The sequence below is a fragment of the Procambarus clarkii genome, chromosome 43, assembly GCF_040958095.1.
Source record: "Procambarus clarkii isolate CNS0578487 chromosome 43, FALCON_Pclarkii_2.0, whole genome shotgun sequence".
NCBI lineage: Eukaryota > Metazoa > Arthropoda > Malacostraca > Decapoda > Cambaridae > Procambarus > Procambarus clarkii.
In genome coordinates this window covers 22,057,530-22,079,802 of record NC_091192.1, presented here as the reverse complement: position 1 = coordinate 22,079,802, position 22,273 = coordinate 22,057,530, and the positions used below count along the sequence as shown (strand labels likewise).

The window sequence follows — 22,273 nt, the reverse complement described above, 5'->3', positions numbered from 1 at the left end:
ATGTCTATATATATATATATATATATATATATATATATATATATATATATATATATATGTCTATATATATATATATATATATATATATATATATATGTCTATATATATATATATATATATATATATATATATATGTCTATATATATATATATATATATATATATATAGACATATATATATATATATATATATATATATATATGTCTATATATATATATATATATATATATATATATATATATATATATATACATATATATATATATATATATATATATATATATATGTCTATATATATATATATATATATATATATATATATATATATATATATATGTCTATATATATATATATATATATATATATGTCTATATATATATATATATATATATATATGTCTATATATATATATATATATATATATATATATATGTCTATATATATATATATATATATATATATATATATATATATATATATATATGTCTATATATATATATATATATATATATATATATATATATATATATATATGTCTATATATATATATATATATATATATATATATATATATATATATATATGTCTATATATATATATATGTCGTACCTAGTAGCCAGAACGCACTTCTCAGCCTACTATGCAAGGCCCGATTTGCCTAATAAGCCAAGTTTTCCTGAATTAATATATTTTCTCTAATTTTTTTCTTATGAAATGATAAAGCTACCAATTTCATTATGTATGAGGTCAATTTTTTTTATTGGAGTTAAAATTAACGTAGATATATGACCGAACCTAACCAACCCTACCTAACCTAACCTAACCTATCTTTATAGGTTAGGTTAGGTTAGGTAGCCGAAAAAGTTAGGTTAGGTTAGGTTAGGTAGGTTAGGTAGTCGAAAAACAATTAATTCATGAAAACTTGGCTTATTAGGCAAATTGGGCCTTGCATAGTAGGCTCAGAAGTACGTTCTGGCTACTAGGTACGACATATATATATATATGTCGTACCTAGTAGCCAGAACTCACTTCTATGCCTACTATGCAAGGCCCGATTTGCCTAATAAGCCAAGTTTTCATGAATTAATTGTTTTTCGACTACCTAACCTACCTAACCTAACCTAACCTAACATTTTCGGCTACCTAAACTAACCTAACCTATAAAGATAGGTTAGGTTAGGTTAGGTAGGGTTGGTTAGGTTCGGTCATATATCTACGTTAATTTTAATTCCAATACCAAAAAATTGACCTCATAGATAATGAAATGGGTAGCTTTATCATTTCATAAGAAAAAAAGTAGAGAAAATATATTAATTCAGGAAAACTTGGCTTATTAGGCAAATCGAGCCTTGCATAGTAGGCTCAGAAGTGCATTCTGGCTACTAGGTACGACATATATATATATATATATATATATATATGTCGTACTTAGTAGCCAGAACGCACTTCTCAGCTTACTATGCAACGCCCAATTTGCCTAATAAGCCAAGTTTTCATGAAATATTTGTTTTTCGACTACCTAACCTACCTAACCTAACCTAACCTAACTTTTTCGGCTACCTAACCTAACCTAACCTATAAAGATAGGTTAGGTTAGGTTAGGTAGGGTTGGTTAGATTCGGTCATATATCTACGTTAATTTTAACTACAATAAAAAAAATTGACCTCATACATAATGAAATGGGTAGCTTTATCATTTCATAAGAAAAAAATTAGAGAAAATATATTAATTCAGGGAAACTTGGCTTATTAGGCAAATCGGGCCTTGCATAGTAGGCTGAGAAGTGCGTTCTGGCTATTAGGTACGACATATATATATATATATATATATATATATATATATATATATGTCGTACCTAATAGCCAGAACGCACTTCTCAGCCTACTATTCAAGTCCCGATTTGCCTAATAAGCCAAGTTTTCATGAATTAATGTTTTTTCGTCTACCTAACCTACCTAACCTAACCTAACCTAGCTTTTTTTGGCTACCTAACCTAACCTTACCTATAAATATAGGTTAGGTTAGGTTAGGTAGGGTTGGTTAGGTTCGGTCATATATCTACGTTAATTTTAACTCCAATAAAAAAAATTGACCTCATACATAGAGAAAAGGGTTGCTTTATCATTTCATAAGAAAAAAATTATAGTAAATATATTAATTCAGGAAAACTTGGCTTATTAGGCAAATCGGGCCTTGAATAGTAGGCTGAAAAGTGAGTTCTGGCTACTAGGTACGACATATATATATATATATATACATATATATATATATATATATATATATACATATATATATATATATATATATATATATATATATATATATATATATATATATATATATATATATATATATATGAATATAAATATATAAAAGACAGAAAATAGTAATCAGTGACAGCCAAGCAAAATTGGAGAAAAAGTATAATGTACTAACTGGTATTACAATATAAATTATTCCAAAGAAAAGAAAAAACTACAGTACTGTATAGTAAAAAAGGATGAGCTTAAATAGGCAAGTGAACTGAAAATGATATACTGTACTGTATATATCATACATATATTATTTTTACCTTTAAATCTCCTGCATTTTCTGGGACAATGGTGGTGTTTTCAATAATGGCCTTAGATGCAATAATGTGTGTGCAAAGAGTTGGATCAACATCATCTATGGTCAGAAGCGCCTCAGTACTTCTATTGTTAGGGATTGCATAATAACATACAAATTTAATGTCTGCAGAACTTCCATTCTTCGAACTGTTCTTGTGAGCTGAAAAATATTATAGCTTTGTCAGTGAGAAAAATGTGTTACATATACAATAGTGTAAAATATTTCTCAAAGGTATAAATTTATTTAAACTCCATGGATCTTATTGCAGAAATACATGCACAACAAACGTCTTTAGGCTTGCCCAAATTTAACACAGCATTCACATGGAGATGCTTGTACACATGAACCTCAACTATCATCTATTAGCAGACATGCTACCAAATAGTTTCCAGACCTAAAAAACAAGAGCTATGAGGTAACACTGGATGTTAAAATGTAAAATCTAGTAAAAGGAAGAGGAAATATAATAACAGCAAAAAACTATGACAGGAATCAACAAAGTTCACAAAAAATTTTAACATGTACAGTGTCTAGAACAAGGGACTATAGTCTTAAGCTGAAGCAAAGGTGCAAAAAGATGACTAAAAGTTTTATTAAATGAAATGAGATGTAGATGATGGCAACAATATAAATGAGAAAATGGTAGATGCCAAAACCATAAGTACAGTAATTTGAAAGTTGTATGATGATTATAGGGAATACTGGACACTGCAAGCATAGCCCTCATCCTGTAACTATACTTCAGTAATTATACTTGATCTTCAGCCAATGTTAATTCAGCATTCATGTCATTTTTTAGAACAACATTGCTTTTATTCATACCATTAAATTTTATAATAAACTAATATAGCTACTATTTAGCCCAAGAATGCCAATAACTTTCTAAAGTGTAGAGACTGGTGACTTTACACTAAACTAATATTGTCCATTAGCTCTTATTTTAACAAAAAGAAAGATGGTGATGAGTGAATCACTTAACACTTAAGATCACTAGCTAGTTTTCATACACATTAATGTCCCTTACAAAAGTATGTAATTATATTACACACAGAGATCACACTAACGTGATGCATCAAATGAACAAAAACCCTGTTCCCTGTCGTAGCTCATTCGATTAAGGCAGTGTCTGGGATGCTCCCAGACGCAGGTTCGAATCCTCGTCACGGCCCTTGTGGATTTGTTTATGTAATTATATGATGTCACTCATACCTGTAGCAAGTAAACATTATACTCGCTCCAATCTCTCCTTATCTTAATGACAAACTAATTAGCACTAATTGCAGAGCTATAATCTTTTCCCTAATTACAGGTAACAGTCTTTCCATCCTATTGGAGGAAGCTCCAATAAGATGGAAAGACCAAATATACGCTCCAATAGGATGTAGTCACCAAATATAAGCAAGCGAATAGCCAATTACGGGCAATTTATGCCCATGCCATCTCTTGTATGTGGCTTAATCTTTATCAATCAATCAATTGAATAGCCAACAGTACAATTTCCAAAGTGATTCAGTTAACTTCAGTACAGACACTTTGGATTTACCACACTTCTTCAACCTCAAGAATGTAGCACTCGGCGTGTACAGTTCCTACCGACCCAAGACGCTACAACTTCGACACAGAGCAGACAGCAGACTACGACCGCATCGAGCTACAACGCTCTCGCTCCCCATCGAGCCACCACGCTCTCCCACATAGATTTCCGTGACTCCAGCCCTCACTCAGCTCTCTGCTCTGCTCCAAGCTTCGTCTCAACTTCTATGACACTGCTGTATCAGAGACTACTAAAATAATTATGAAAACCCACTAAACACTGTGTATCTAATCTACCCAGCAACGTAACATAATCATACATTACATACCTATAATCACAATCTTTTCCCTAGGTCACAACACCCAAGTCACCTAGTATGTATTATATAAATTCAGGTAAACAGTGTCCTACTGTAATATAAGTGTTTACTGTGATACTGTAAATAAATACAGAAAATATAATTTCACTCAATAATGCTTGTCTCAGTAAAATAGTTTTTTCTCACATTATTCATTGACAGTATCACAATAATATAATACCCTTCATTTGATCTTTATATAATTTCAAGGCAGCCTAGGGTAGCTTTGGACAGATTTACAAATATTGTAGATTTATACTAACTTTTGCCAAAACGTTTAAGGATTTGAGAATTAGTCGAATCATTTTCCAGGGATAATAGCTGCATGTGACATCCACAATAGCAGAGAACAATGATTGTTAGAATCCACAATGATCCTAAAATCATAACAAGAGTCTTTCTCGTGTTACTCTTAATTATTGATTCCATAACAACCAACATAGTGCACTAAGTTACGGGATAAATTTCTTGAATATAGCCCAGAATGGTTTTCATATTCACACTATCCAGCCTGCAAACTGGTACTCTTGTATTGACTTATTGAGTTTTTAACTTTCTATGTCAAAACTTAAATTAATTTTTTTTTTCATAGTGTTTAATTGCTGTTGTAGGCGTTGATGAGGGAGTGTGGGTGATGTATTACTCGCTCCGTCAGGTTAAGCACTGTTATAACTGGCCAATGCCTAGATGGGTGACTCAAGAGTCATTCTCTAGGCTCAAGGACACTGACGATCTTAAACAGGCTTCACATCCTACGACACAAGTTGTGTCGATGTGTCCCGGCGTTCCAGTGTAGGATAAAACGCAAAGCCTTGTTGTTTTACTGACACACTGAAGAAAGTACTGAAACACACGTTGCCTGTCGCTGCAAAACTACTGTGCCTTGCGGAAGATAAAACATATTGGTAAGCAGTTTGGCGAGTCCCTGAAGTCTCACGAGTATGTGAGCGCCAGACCACACTCTTAAACACTAAACTAGCGACACCAATGTCACCCCCACACGATAAAGCGTCAGGCGTCCTGTGAACTTCAGGTAGTCTTAACAAATTCGCAGCCGAACGGCAGAATTGTGACGGTCCAACCTATAAACCATAGACAGTTCTGTCGCCCCGTTGTACACGTATTCAACATGTGAGACCAAAGTCCCTATCAAACACCAGGATAACATTAAGCAACGATTCAAACTACAGAAATTAACGTCGTCCGTTAAATTAATTTATTAATTAAATCCATAATAAACGACAAAGATGATTATATTATAAGGTTCAGTGTCTGTAGCAATTGCTCCGTTGTTGGTGCTGAATTGGACTCTCCATCACGTGTCCGACTGTCTTGTTGGTAAACAAAACGTTCGCGTAATATATTTCACATCTCTTACTCGGATTATAAAATAAAATAAATAAATAAAATAAAATAAAATGTTTATTTAGGTAAGGTACATACATACAATAAATTTTTACAAAGATTGGTTGACTTATAGGTAGAGCTAGTACATACAATGCCTAAAGCCACTATTACGCAAAGCGTTTCGGGCATAGTTTATTTCTCCCTAATATTATTCCAACAAATAATATAAATATTTTCCGGACAGGTAGTGGGACAGAAGTCTCTAAATACGTAGACTGTACATAAAATTGTATCAACAGTTTATTGAAAAAGATAGGTAATAACTTTTTTTTGGGGGGGGGACTTTGACAAGCCGCCGGCTTCCTGTCCTCGTTGAGACCACTAGTATTAGTGGCCCTCAGGTAAATACAAATGTCTCCGTATGAATATTAATAGTGACACTGTCACTTAGGCATAGCAAGATAAATATATAAATAAACAAACAAAATTTGAAACATTTAATAATAACTGTTGGAAAGCACATTTGTATTAATGTTAAATGTGGCGGAATGTTCTACATGGTGTTCATTAAGTCCCAATAGTTGACTGCCATACTCAGCACCTTATAAATCTCCCCAGCGTAATCTTAACCCCCCCATCATCTCTTAACCAGCAGGTTAAGAAAATTATAAAATATTTCAAATGAAGCCGAGAAGATAATTTTTGGAGCCCCTGCAAATGCACAAGAATCAACAACATAAGGAAAGGGACATATATACATACAGAATCGACTTGAGAAAGGTCCAGGACGGACCGAAACGTCGTCGTCTCTTCACCTTCTAGTGTGTGGTCTGGTCAACATACTTCAGCCACGTTATTGTGACTCATCGCCTACATAAGGAAAGGGCTAAAATCCCAACCATGTCTGAAAGAATTATACATATATACATACATATTATATACATATATATAAATACTATTAAATATAAAATAGGATAAATACCAAAATAGTCAGACGCTACTATCCGAGATACACTGCAGGGTTCCCACTTCCCATTTACAAGTTAACTTGTTTGGGCGTGAACCCACTCTTTGACTTAGGGCGTGAACCCTTTTTTTGGACTCTGGGACCTTCCGGCCCACTCGTTGCTGAGCCTTGCGGCTTGTAGTTGCCTTGCGGCATGTTTCACTTTTATGTGTTAGCCTTGCGGCGTTTCCTCGTGCTGTGCCTTGCGGCGTTTGTGGGAAATTCGAGTATACCTCGGATATGTGCAGCATTTGACCATTCCCCAGGATGCGACCCACAACAGTCGACTAATACCCAGGTTCCTAATCACTGCTAGGTGAACAGAGGCAACGGGTGTAAGGAGACTTGCCCATACGTCTCGCCCTGCCTGGGATTCGAACCCAGGACCGTTCGGTTGTGAGCCGACTGCGCTAACCACTGCGCCACAGGTTACCCGATAATGACGAAATCTCTGTTCTCCTTAAATGTAAGAGGTAGCAAATGACTTTTTATTTTTTTTACATATAATAATTCGTATATGACAATATATTTATGAAACACATATAATAGGTTTAATTAAAGCGAGACGAACCGTGAGTTGCCAGTGGATCTACAGTATTTCCCAAGGATTCGCATTTCTCTCCAACAAATATTTTGTTGATGAGAAGCTTTTCTTGTCGCTATAGTATTTGTGGTCATGGAGACGAATCACAATTTATGGTTGGTGAAGTAATCAGTTTAGCCATGGACGAGGCTATCAGTGGTAGCCACCCATCCAGGAACTGGCCAGACCCAACCTTCGGTGCTTATAACCTTCACGAAGGTCAGAAAGCACGAGTATAAAGAGCTATGACATGTTTAGAACCGAGAATTATATGTACGGGCAGCATAAAACATCCACCAGACAGTATGGCATTGTAATTGCCAGAATTATGCTGGGATATCGATATCCCATTACCTGCAGGTGGCTGCAGGTAATGAATCCCCTCAATGGTGGACATTCCAATTGTAAACTATGTGAACAAGAGCTGGGACATACTCTCCAACACTATACCTGTGATTGCCCTGTTATCAGTGATTTCAGACCAAATGGTATGAGATACTTTGAGCTCTGTAATTACTTCATACACTAAGGAATATTGGAAGATATTTTTGTGTTGTACCCAGATTTTGCTAGTGGAAGCTAATAGATCTGCCTTATATTTTATTTTCTCTCCTGATTCCACGTATTACTAACCATATTGAGAGATGGGAATATTACATGAACTTATAGCTAGTTTTTGATCTACACTGTGTAATCTTTCATATAGAATAGGGTAGCAGGGTATTGCTGTGTATATACCTAAGCTTGGTTATAAAAAAAAAATGTCATTCACAACTAAGGAAGTTGGCCCAACATATATACTAAACGTATAAATTTGGATTGCCGCATTTCAATTTTGACAGCATTAGCACCATTTTTTTTGTGACCGAAACATGCTCAAAATTAGTAAATTATGGGTAGACGCTTGATTCCAATTAATTTAGTCTCCCACAATCTGAACGATTTAACACAGTATATCACGTTTTCTATCATGCTGGCGCTCGTGAAAGAGAACGCTGCCGACTTCAATGTATCAAGTGACTTTTACCATCCATCTTTTTATTTATTTTACTTATTTATTATACACACACAAGAAGGCACATTGGGTTTGTGAGGGTACATGTCATTGGTGTTTTTACAGTCTTGCAAAGCCACTAACATGCACAGCGTTTCGGACAGCAACAACTGTGACAATAGCAGCCGACATATCTCTCTAAGACTGGCAAATGCCTTTTAATATCGAAAAGTGCAAGACCTTGCGCGTGGGACATGATCCATGTCACAACTACTACATGAACAGCATTACCTTGCAGCAGATTGGTTTAAGACAGTGGAGTTTTGCTGAGGTGTGTCCTTAAATGAGCGCGCAGACGTTGCCGCTAAAGAGGCTATAGAATAGCCTAAAATAATGGTATTTATTTATTTATTTATATACAAGAAGGTACATTGGGTTTGTGAGAATACATAGCATAGTATTTACAATCTTGTAAAGCCACAAGTACGCGCAGCGTTTCGGGCAGATGGGCAGATGTTACTTGAAATATTATGTGTATCTATTATTGAATTTATGCATTACTGTATATAACATACTTTATGTATTGCCATGTACCATGTATACATTTATATGCTTGATGTATTATGCCAGTAATATGTATGCATTATTACGATATATCCATTTCTTTGCTATCAAATGGAATAGCCTCTTATTAATTTGCATTGATTGTACTTAGTACTTATAATGTACTTGTATTGTGAGCACATGTACTAGGCAGAGTATTGTTGCTGAGGTTGTGTATACTTGTCTTAATGTATATATTGGTGTATTAGAGCTTGACCAGGAAGTTCTAGAATCCTCCCTTAACCCCCCCCCCCCCCCTTGCGTACTGGTCAGGTCACTGTTGCCATGTCTCGTAGATATGAACTCTTTGTTCGATTATTTTTATACTAATAAATCTTTTCTTGTGTGTGTGGCACACTGCTTTAATATTGTCTTGAGAAATGTTCTGTACAATACTCTATTATTTATATGTATGTTTAAGGACTAATAGCTTGTAAATGTCATATTCTGAGTTTGCGAGATTTGAAGAGGTAGTGACGAGTACACTACAGTACACTACAGTACACTACACTACTCTACACTTGTGGATTTGTTTGAAATGGCAATGAAAAAATCCAACATGATACCACAAGAAATGAGGCACAAGTATCTCGAGGACATTTATAAAGAAGCCGGAGATGAATTAGATCAAATCTACACTGACGGGTCATCTAATCCTATCAATGGCAGGGCTGGTGCAGCATACACGGTAATCAAGGATAATACCTTCCAACGCAGAAATGAAGAAAAAGCGCGTATTGAGAACTATGCCTTTTCAACGCAAGCAGAGCTAACTGCCATTGTTATGGCGTTAAGGTTTCTTGAACGGAACACTAATGGTGCAGTGATTTGCACCGATTCAAAAGCAGCACTGCAAAGCCTAAGTAAAAATCAGGCAGAAAATCTTGCAATAGTCGCTGAAATCAAGAGAGCTGTGAGAGTACTTACCAACCAGGGAAGAGTCATCAAGTTTCTGTGGATCCCCTCCCATGTTGGAATATGTGGGAATGAACGAGCAGATGTGCTGGCTGCTGAAGGCGCTGAAGGAGACCATATTGAATACTTCATACCCAAGACTCAACTACAAATTAGAGGTATTATCAGGCAACATCACCGTGACAAGGTAACTGAGGAAAGGAGGATAGAAGCACAAACCAGTGAATCTGTACGATGGTACAACATGGTTGCAGCTGGCAATCCCAATCAGTATGGCCGAAGAGGAGGACGACGAGGGAGAGAATCTGTAATAGCGAGAATCCGTCTTGGATACAAATATCCATGGAGATTTGGAATGGAAACAACAGTTGATCAGCGAAGTTGCAGCATCTGTGGTGAGAGTGATGGACACCGCCTTGACCACTATCTACGTGAATGTGAACACCTGAGAGACATTAGGAATAACTGTAGAATAATAAACCCCACATTGTTTGAGTTAGGAAAACACTTTTTGTCAAATGTTAATACTGTTCTTAAAAGATTTCCCAATTTTGCACCCGCAAGATAACGTAAGCTTTTAAGGGTTGATAAATGTTAATCTTCTTGTTTGAGGAGCTGTTCACTTGAGACGGTTAAGCAAGTCCCAGCTGTGTCTGGGTACAAGTGACAGGATGAACAACCCAGCGGGTTTTCTTCCTATTGGGGAGTGTTGTACATTCTGCTATGGCGGTATGTTCACTCACAAGATGAGTGGCGCTGCCCAATAAACTCGCCCTCGGGGCAAAATTAAAAAAATTAAATTAATTGTGGATTTGTTCATTAGTGACGGGTACTTTGGAGTGGTGGAAAAATTGCGATTCACAGCACTCCCGTGCTGGGCTGACTTTCAGGGCCCAGATTCACGAAGCAGTTACGTAACGTGAACATCTTTCCTCAATCTTTGATGGCTTTGGTAACATTTATTAAACAGTTGACAAGCATGAAAACTTGCCAATCGACTGTTGTTATTGCTATAAACAGCCTCCTGGTGCTTCGGAGCTCATTAACTGTTTAATAATTGGAAACAAACCCGCCAAAGACTAAAAAAAAAGATGTACAGGTTCGTAAGTGCTTGCGTAACCGCTTCGTGAATCTGGCTCCAGAAAGATAGGCCGCGCTGTGTTCGGCTCTCATATGTGTGGCATTTGGTTGGTTGGACCTGCCCGAAACGCTATGCGTACTAGTGGCTGTACAAGAATGTAACAACTCTTGTATATATCTCAAAAAAACAAAAATGACTGTAACATATAGTATGTACATATATTGATGTATGCTGGATCAGTCTACCAATGTGCACCATTTTTTGACAAATAATAGGTGGAATTTCTTGTATAATGTATGTGGTGGACCTCTGAGTCCACCACATACATGTGGTGGACTCAGTACATGTACATACAGTACATACATGTGGTGGACTTCCCCACTAGTGATAGTTTGTGCCACCATTGTGATGTTAAGAATGCTAGAGCTAGTGTACCACTGGATAGAGCCTAGTTTACCATTAGGATAGAGCCTAGTGTACCATTAGGATAGAGCCTAGTTGTCGGAAAACCCAACACCATTTACTAATATTAAATATGCAGATAATATTGCTGCTGTTGTGTAAATGAATAAATTAACCCTAGAAATAATGTTTATTCATACAGGAAATGTAGCACATTGGAAATTAAGGTCAATAGAAAACGGGATATTATTGCTTCATGTCGCTATTAGACTCACCAGCTAGTTCTGTTGGGAATCATTTTTAATATAACAGTCTTTGGACTGTAATCATCATAAAAACATCTCGCTTAAATTAATTTAATTATTAGTACCAAAATAGAATAAATGTGACCTTTCTACCACTTTTTTTTTTTACATCTGGAAAAGAGAGCCTTGCGGCTGTGAGAAGGAGGCCTCAGTGTCAGCCATTGTTAACTACGGGCTCACCATAGCCCGTGCTACTTGGAACTTGTTCCGAGTAGCTGAATCTATAACAACTTTTCCCTGGACATCATTTGGGAGAAACCTATCCCATGGGCGCTATGAATATTGTCGACACTTGTTTTTAGACGCTTTATGGGCGAAAAATTCTTCCTGCCCGCCAGCTGAGCGAAATTTTTACCTCTGCGTCATCTGGAAGGAACTTTTTCTGGACGAAAGTTTCCTGAACTTTTCCTTTTCCTTTTCCTTATTGTAAACGCAATCTGTGCAACATCTATTGTCCCATAATTCTGTGGGTTGAGTAGTTAGTTCAGTTTATTTATTACAAAATTAAGTAGTATAAAATTCTCAACTTATAACGTATGAACTTTTATTAATATTATTAACAGAGTACTAATTATACCTGTAATAATATTATATAAATGTACCTGTAAATAATATTAGTGGCATTGGCACTTCAGGCATTGCATGTACTATCTATCTATAAATTTGTTATAGCTGTTTGTCGACCTAATTGTATTTGTGCTGCTTTTTCAGCCATGTTCCCCTTTTTTTATTATTTTTATTTGTTCTCAACACATTTTATTCTTTATACTCAATTAGTATTAAGCTTTAGTCATTAATGCTTTTCCTGCCCGAAACGTTTTGCGTAATAGTGGCTTTAGGCATTGTATGTACTAGCTCTATCTATAAATCTAGCAATTTTTGTATTGTATGTATGTACCTTAACTGAATAAACATTTATTTATTTATTTTATTTAAATCCAACATTATGTTTTTAACTCCTTTTCAATATGTACCTGAACATATATGTAAATCTGTACACGGAACGGTTTACCTGTATAAACATCTTAACTTATCTTAGTTTCGCACACACGTCTGCGTGCGCATACGAATGTAATATTAAACATGCAATATATGCGCACGTTTCGCACACATATAGTGACGAGACGTGACTATAAATAAGATCACCTTTAATAGGTGAAAGGAAATGTGCCCAATAATTTGTGTGTGAATAATTTAGCTGATACAGTTTACATTTGGTCAGGCAAGAAGAACTACTGAATACCTTAAGGCCTTCACATGAAAATAATTATAAATGTAATATATCACACAATGTTTTATTATTATTATATAAAATAGGGCAGAAGGTCGCATGAATTTGAATTTAAGGAGAAACGAATAATAAACACCAACGGGTAACCTGTGGCGCAGTGGTTAGCGCGGTCGGCTCACAACCGAACGGTCCTGGGTTCGAATCCCAGGCAGGGCGAGACGTATGGGCAAGTCTCCTTACACCCGTTGCCTCTGTTCACCTAGCAGTGATTAGGAACCTCGGTGTCAGTCGACTGTTGTGGGTCGCATCCTGGGGAATGGTCAAATGCTGCACATATCCGAGGTATACTCGAATTTCCCACAAACGCCGCAAGGCACAGCACGAGAAAAATAGCCGAAAGGCTACAGTACTAAGAAACTGCCGCAAGGCAAGAAACTAGCGCCGAAAGGTGCAACCTGCAAGAGTGGGCCGAAAGGTCCCAGAGTCTAAAACAGGGTTCACGCCCTAAGTCAAAGGAGTGGGTTAACGCCCAAACAAAGTAACTACGAGGGTCGTGGGAACCCTCAGTGTATCTCGGATAGTAGCGTCTGACTGTTTTGTAAAATTATGTAAAGTATCAAAATGTATCCTTCAAATATTAAATTAAGTAGCATAAAATGAATATAAATATATCATATATAATATTATAAATATAAAATATAATATATATAAATATAAAGTATAAAATTATCAACTTATAAAGCTGAGATATAAGCTATATATAAAGCTCAGCCAAATTTTGGCAGTTTTGAATATGACTCTATAGTACTTATGCTTTTTTTTGCCCTTTGAATGAGTCTTCTGCCATCCTTAATTTCCTGATTGACTACGGTTTTTACAACACAAATTGCAATGCCTAGAATGATGTAATACAAAGATGTATTATTAAGATGTATATACAAATTCACATAAATATTATTCGTCTTTTTATATCATAAGAGATTCAAGAAGAGGTATAGATTCAAGGGTAAGAGAGAACAGTCTCTATACGAGACAATTTACATCTCTGAGTCACGTATTTATTAGACTTGCTCCACATCCACCCAACTTTTTACCTTTATTGTTAACTTTACCTAAGAGTTTTAGTTTTAAATAAATACAAAATTTTTTTTATTGTTACCTTTACCTAAGAGTTTTATTTTAAAATAAATACAAAAAAATTTTTATTGTTACCTTTACCTAAGAGTTTTATTTTTAAATAAATACAAATTTTTTTTTATTGTTACCTTTACCTAAGAGTTTTATTTTTAAATAAATACAAAAAAATTGACGTTGCATGGTTATTAATATTAGTCTAGGGGTAACTCACCCATCTTGAGGGGTTATCTTGAGATGATTTCGGGGCTTAGCGTCCCCGCGGCCCGGTCCTCGACCAGGCCTCCTTTTTGTTACACATCCCCAGGAAACAGCCAGTAGCAGCTGTGTAACTCTCAGGTACCTATTTACTGCTAGGTATCAGGGGCATCAAGGTGAAAGAAACATTTTGCCCATTTGTCTCCGCCTCCACCGAGGATCGAACCCGGAACCTCAGGACTACAAATACGAAGCGCTGTTCGCCCAACTGTCAGGCGCCCTCAAAATAAAGGCGGTGGTGGCTTGGTCGGGTGAGGCGGTGATGTGTGATGTCCATGGAATGGTCATGAGTGATGCCCATAGAATAGTCTTTCCTCTTAAAACCATGAATGCCACGACAGTCCTGCCAGCTCAAAATACTTATTTGAAAATATAATCAGGACTAATGTGGAGACTTTAGATAAGACACCTGCTTCCTGTCCTCATTGAGTCTCAGTCGGTAGGTTCCAGGTTCAATTTTCACGGTAGGACAGAAATAGTTGGGCAGAATAGAATAGAACGTTCCTTTCACCTTATGCGTTTAGTTTAGTAGTGAATATGTAACTGGGAGTTAAGGCAACTATTGTTGGTTGCAGCCTGGGGAAGATGAGCAGATGGCCTACGAAAATCTTGATGTACCTAACAAACTTCTTGTCTCTAGCCATGGGTAACCAAATCACCTTTGTGTACTTTATTTTGTTCAGAAATACGTTCTCTCACAACCACTAACCCGAGATAGAAAACGTTATATATTCTATTAAACATAATTCATTTGATGGCAAACTTGTATAAGTTTTTTTTTAATGTTAGTTTTTTAATTTTAAAAATAATAATAAGTCATTGTATCGAGGGACAGGAAGCCAGAGTGTATTCATAAACGTTAGGCTTATATCGAGGCCCCCCCCCAAGGTCGAATTACTGACCCCGCCCAGGATACAACCCCATAACAAGCTGACTAACTCCTGAGTACCTACTAACTGCTAGGTAAACAGTGGCATTAGGTGAAAGGAAATGTGCCCAACCATAAATAAATAAATGTACCCAACCCTAATTTTACAGCATATTCAATTCACTCAAAGCTCTGTAATGTTCTCAGAATCAAATTTTCAATAGAACATTAGCTTGTGGCGAAATGAATAATGTGTTCATGAGTTTGTTTGTTAGTTTAAAACCTATTGGGTCTAGCCTTCATTGGATGGGTTACCATGGGGACAACATCACATTAGAATGTTTGAACATCAAATATTTCTGTATGTAAAAGACTATTTATTTGTTCAAGTTCAAGTATGTTTATTGAGACAAGAAAAAGTACATCTCAAAGGGAATGAGTAGCTTAGGCTATTTCTACCCTCCTCTACTTCAAGTCCCTCAAGGGGCGCATAAATTCAGTGAGTACAAATACACAATCACAATACAAGAACCCCATTTAACATTGCAGGTTTTACATAGACTTAATTGGAGGTTTCAATGCTGTGCTATTATACAAGTTGGTACCTCATGCCAGTTGGCATGAGGTACCTGGAGCTTTGCAATTGCTTTATTCACTCTCGTATTCTTGAAGATATCCTCACAGTGTACCCAAAATTTGCCAGTGCAGGCTACTGAACATATGGCCCTGTATGACTAACCATCCTGCGAGATGGGGACTTGTATTACCACTGCTGCCTTATTCACTCTTGTGGTGTTGATATCCTCAAAATGCATTCAAAGTCTGCCAGTACAGACTGCCCATCACATGCCTCTGTATGACTAACCATCCTGTGTGATGGGGATTTTTTTAGCACCACGTAGCTAGCTTTTTGACACACTGTACTCCCCTTCATATACTCTAGGGTAGCTACACAAATGCAGATGTATCTAATGTATTAATAAAACAAAATTGCTATTATATTTTCTGAGAGAAGGAAGGAAAGCTGGGAGAGAGGAGAGAGCTGGAAGAGGGGAGAAAGGCGGAAAGGGGTGATAGGGAAGAAGAGGGGGAGGTAGGGAAGGAAAGAGGAAGGTGGTATGATAGGGGAAAATGTGGAAAGGAAAGGGGGGAGATGGAAGACGGGAAGAGAGGGAGAAGAGAGAGTAAGAGAGAGAGGGGAATGGCCAGAGGGGAATAGAGAGAGAGAGAGAGAGAGGTGAGGGGAAAACACCCGGGCAGTTACCCTGGAGTTGTTCCGGGGCTCAGCGTCCCCGCGGCCCGGTCGTCGACCAGGCCTCCTTGTTGCTGGAGTGGTCAACCAGGCTGTTTGTTATATATAATAAACCAAAAAACTGAACAAGACTCAGGTATTACAAGATTCCAATCTTGTTAAAATCAGACTTCTTTAAGAATCCAGGAACGACAGAACACGTTCATTATCTTCTTTTGAAGGAAGTGATGTAGGTAAGGGTAGAAGTGAGGTACTTATAGCTTCAAGTTTGCACGTGATATGATTACGAAAAAGGGAGAAGTTCCTATAGTATGTGAAGTTCTGCCAAGGGTCGGTGTTGGGGTGAGTCAGAGCTAATTGACTAAATTGCCGATTTAAACAGATATTTTTGTGATCTTAAATTTGATTTACTAATAATTACGTCCTTTTTTCATTAAGTGTCATCTAATTGGTGTATCTATATTTGTAAAATTGCTTACTCAAGTCTTTTAGAATCTTGTTTATTTTTAAGTATTTGCCCGATTAGCATAAGAAATATTGCCGGAACAACCGTGGACATTTTCAAGAGGAAACTAGATTTATTCCTGCAAGGAGTACCGGACCAACCGGGCTGTGGTGGGTATGTGGGCCTGCGGGCCGCTCCAAGCAACAGCCTGGTGGACCAAACTCTCACAAGTCAAGCCTGGCCTCGGGCCTGGCTTGGGGAGTAGAAGAACTCCCAGAACCCCATCAAGCTGGTATCAACCATTAAACTATTAAATTATACTAGATAATGAAGGGACGACGACATTTCGGTCCCTTTTCAATTCAATTTATATATATATATATATATGCGGAAAATCCACAGAGAAATATGAAATGAGGTGAACGTTTCGGCTTTGTTAAAGCCTTTGTCAACACCAGACTGACTGTCAGTCTGGTGTTGACAAAGGCTTTAACAAAGCCGAAACGTTCACCTCATTTCATATTTCTCTGTGGATTTTCCGCATAAAATGATCAGTGTTTTGTGATCGTCAATTGCATATATATATATATATATATATATATATATATATATATATATATATATATATATATATATATATATATATATATATGTCGTACCTAGTAGCCAGAACTCACTTTTCAGCCTACAATGCAAGGCCCGATTTGCCTAATAAGCCAAGTTTTCCTGAATTAATATATTTTCTCTAATTTTTTTCTTATGAAATGATAAAGCAACCCATTTCATTATGTAAGAGGTCAATTTTTTTTTATTGGAGTTAAAATTAACGTAGATATATGACTGAACCTAACCAACCCTACCTAACCTAACCTAACCTATCTTTATAGGTTAGGTTAGGTTAGGTAGCCGAAAAAGTTAGGTTAGGTTAGGTTAGGTAGGTTAGGTAGTCGAAAAGCAATTAATTCATGAAAACTTGGCTTATTAGGCAAATCGGGCCTTGCATAGTAGGCTCAGAAGTGAGTTCTGGCTACTAGGTACGACATATATATATATATATATATATATATATATGTCGTACCTAGTAGCCAGAACTCACTTCTCAGCCTACTATGCAAGGCCCGATTTGCCTAATAAGCCAAGTTTTCATGAATTAATGTTTTTTCGTCTACCTAACCTACCTAACCTAACCTAACCTAGCTTTTTTTGGCTACCTAACCTAACCTTACCTATATATATAGGTTAGGTTAGGTTAGGTAGGGTTGGTTAGGTTCGGTCATTTATCTACGTTAATTTTAACTCCAATAAAAAAAAATTGACCTCATACATAGTGAAAAGGGTAGCTTTATCATTTCATAAGAAAAAAATTATAGTAAATATATTAATTCAGGAAAACTTGGCTTATTAGGCAAATCGGGCCTTGAATAGTAGGCTGAGAAGTGAGTTCTGGCTACTAGGTACGACATATATATATATATATATATATATATATATATATATATATATGTCGTACCTAGTAGCCAGAACGCACTTCTATGCCTACTATGCAAGGCCCGATTTGCCTAATAAGCCAAGTTTTCATGAATTAATTGTTTTTCGACTACCTAACCTACCTAACCTAACCTAACCTAACTTTTTTGGCTACCTAACCTATAAAGATAGGTTAGGTTAGGTTAGGTAGGGTTGGTTAGGTTCGGTCATATATCTACGTTAATTTTAACTCCAATAAAAAAAATTGACCTCATACGTAATAAAATGGGTAGCTTTATCATTTCATAAGAAAAAAATTAGAGAAAATATATTAATTCAGGAAAACTTGGCTTATTAGGCAAATCAGGCCTTGCATAGTAGGCCGAGAAGTGCGTTCTGGCTACTAGGTACGATATATATATATATATATATATATATATATATATATATATATATATATATATATATATATATATAAATATATATATATATATATATATATATATATATATATATATATATATATATATATATATATTCTCCTAAGATTGATCACTTTAGGTAGTGAAGATGTTAGTCTTCTCCCGCCGCTCACTAGATGGGTGCCGGGTACACAATAAGCAACTCAAATTATATATAACTAGTTCACCAGAAATGTAAGTTGCTGAGCATAGTTGTGGTCGAGTTCCTGGACCCATTATGTGACACTGAACTCTTGCTGCCACTCGCCCACAAGACAGAAGCAAATGCCATAATTAACTTAAGTGAAACTCTCAATGGTTGTGTCAGAGCCTTCTGGGGATCACAGCTATTTTAGTTTGATGAAGATTGTGAATAGACTGTTGAAGTATTGCTTATAAACAATGTAACGGGCTTATCAAGACGGCAGTTTACTTAGCTAAACAAACTATAAGGGTTCAGTTCCTGAGCCACTTACGAGCAATAAATGATTGAGCCCATTATGTGTCTCGCTGACCTCCACTACCGCTCTCAGGATGGATATGTAGTGCATAATATAATGAACTAAACAAACAAACTCAGCTACCACAGGTTCAGAAACAACCCACAGGGGTTATACGCACGGGGAGGTGTACTTGGTTTATACTAAGGACAGGGACTACTGTTACAGGTAAACCTGTAAACCTGTTACAGGTAAACCCTGGCTTGTGTACACTGGGAGTGTCTGTAATCAGGAATAAAGCATTTTTATTAGTTGGTCAATACCTTACATAACTAACTACATAACTAGCATGTCTTGAAGTCCAGTACTACACCAATACTGAATATACCCAACTTATAATCAGTAGAATACGGTGATCTTTTACGGGTAACCTGTGGCGCAGTGGTTAGCGCAGTCGGTTCACAGCCGAAAGGTCCTGGGTTCGAATCCTGGGCAGGGCGAGACGTTTGGGCAAGTCTCCTTACACCCGATGCTCCTGTTCACCTAGCAGTAAATAGGTACCTTGGTGTTAGCCGACTGTTGTGGGTCGTGTCCAAGGGGAACAGCAGACGCTTGCCGAGAAAGTGGTTACACAACCCTAACAGGCACGTGACGACAGCCCCAAGATGCCCGGAGGGTAGACTGAAGGTTGGTTAACAGCGGTTGCAGTCACTCCGTATACACACGGGTGGTGCCCAGGATACTAACGAGCGGACAGATGTAAGCCAGCTGTATCTGGCTACCTGGCGCTCTGCGGTGTGAGAGGTACCCAGGATGTTGAAGGAGTCACTAAAGCTTAGTTCAACTGCCTGACGTCGCTCTGTTGTAGGCACGAGTGGGTTCACTAACTGGCCCACAGGGAAGATGAGCCCAACTCGGAAGAAGCGTCTGACTGTTTTGTAAGAATTTAGTGATTTGATTGACTTTTTAGATTCGAACATTCACTGAATGTGGTTAAAGGGTTGTGGATTCACTAATTCATTATTCATGTTAAAGTGGTTACAGTGGTTACAGTGGTTAGATTTTAGATTTAGAGATTTATCTGGAGACAAAGGGGTTCACCTTTGATGAGGATTCACCGTATGCATGTAATTTAAGATTGCATATCGTAACAGAAAACGAGGTAAATGTAAGAGCCCCATAGGTGTTAATGTTTACTGTGTATGACAGTATGGAAATGTACTTAATTACACTTAGTATTAAATCGTACTGTCAATTCGGAGGATGGGTTACAGCGTGGGTTTTATCATATAAAATGATGTTGAACAAATCCACAAGGGCTGTGACGAGGATTCGAACCTGCATCCGAGAGCAGGATTCTGTGTGTAGAATGATGTTATGCGTTACAAATATGATTGTACGATTCATGACCAGACATTTGTAAGTTCTACGTGTTCAGTTATTATGAGGCTATAAAGCAAAAATGCTATGCAAATCAAGGGTTCCAAATTGTGGAATGACCTCTCAAATATTGTTAAAAGCTCTACGTCTCCCAACCAGTTTGAAAGAGAAACTAAGAAACATTTACCTAATATCGTGTAATTAATATCATTTATTCAATATCATGTAACTAATTTTTCTCACATTTTCCCCAGTTTTAAGTTAATATTGTGTTAATCTTTTCTTAATTTTTGTACTAATAAATATGTCATTTCTTCATTAAGTCATATAATTTTTGCATTTAATGTATAAAGTGTTTACTAATGTTTTTTTTTATCCTTGTTTATTTTTATGTCTTGGCATCATTAAACTTAAATTATTCTTTATTACTCTAAGTTATGTTCCAATTGCTTTTCTGAATTTCTCCTTAGTATTTCCGTTCTGTTATTATTGTAGCTAAACTACTGTACTGTTCATAGAAGTACTGAATCCATAATATAATAGTCTATGTTTGTCGTAATTAAGTATCACCTTTTTATTGTATTCATCTGTTATTTTTCTTTAACTTTTTAAAGTTTTAAAGTTTGTGTTAGCCTACTCTTAGTATTAAGAGTTTACCCTTTCATTAATTTTTTTTTCTAAAATTATTAAAAATTTTGTTAGAAGCGCTTTGCATAATAGTGGCTTCATTAGTTTGTGTAACGCCTGTCCTCTCAATTGTACATTACTCTTACGTTCTTTTTACACACATTCTTTTGAATTACTCATCTTCGAATGTTTCACAGAACGTGAACATTCTCCTTTTACTAAGTTGGATATTGCACTGAAGCCTAGCGATGCATGACTTGCACGGTGAGCGTCTGGCAGAAGCCGGCAGCAGTTGCAGAACCATAAATGTTTGTGGCAGATTGTTAAGTCATTAGGCAATTGTAGAATCTCTGTGTATTCTGCGAGTTAAATGCAACTTCAGCACATTTGGCAGGATTAAACGTTAGGTTGTATTTTCCACAATACATTTCACATATTTTCGTTTCCATATTTATATATTTCCATAACTTCCTTTGGTCGGTGCGAGTAGTACTAGATCATCAGCATAACAACAGTTTTAGTTTAGTTTAGTTCATTTATTATGCACCCCATACCCATCTTGTGGGTGGTAGTGGAAAGGGTTACAGAGGCACATAATGGGCTCAGGAACTGAACCCCACAGTTCATTTAGCTAAGCAAGTTACAATCTTGATGAGCTAGTTACAAAATTCAGTATAAGTCGTCACATCATAAATGGGTTCGAAATCGAACACAATTACAGTTTCTAAATTAAGCAACTGACATATGTGGAGAGCTAGTGTCACAATTGATATGTTTGTCCTGCACACCGCCCCCATCCAGTGGGCAGCGGTGGATAGGTTACAATCACTTAGTTACTACCTACAGTTAGCAAACTGGGGATATTTGGCTAAAATTTCTGGTAGCAGAACATTTTAAATGAAATATTTACACATCGTTGGAACATTCGTTATAGAATTGTTCCTGAATTCACGTATCTTTCCGCACTCCAT

The 22,273-nt window shown here is 36.5% G+C and overlaps 1 protein-coding gene across 3 annotated transcripts in view; it reads right to left on the bottom strand.

The window, feature by feature from the left end:
• Positions 1 to 5,777, bottom strand: part of LOC123755801 (chitinase-3-like protein 2) — a 26,913-nt gene extending 21,136 nt beyond the window's left edge. The window contains exons 1-2 of one of the 3 annotated variants that reach the window (XM_045738621.2): positions 5,586 to 5,777; positions 2,574 to 2,770 (exon numbers count right to left, since the gene is read on the bottom strand). In XM_045738621.2, coding sequence (XP_045594577.2) covers positions 2,574 to 2,770; positions 5,586 to 5,634 — 246 coding nt within the window. In that variant the 5' untranslated portion in view covers positions 5,635 to 5,777. Of the gene's footprint in view, positions 1 to 2,573; positions 2,771 to 2,912; positions 3,060 to 4,766 lie in introns of those variants that run through there. The other 2 variants (XM_045738620.2, XM_069300095.1) reach the window with 2 other exon arrangements.
• Between the last annotated feature and the right edge of the window lie 16,496 nt (positions 5,778 to 22,273).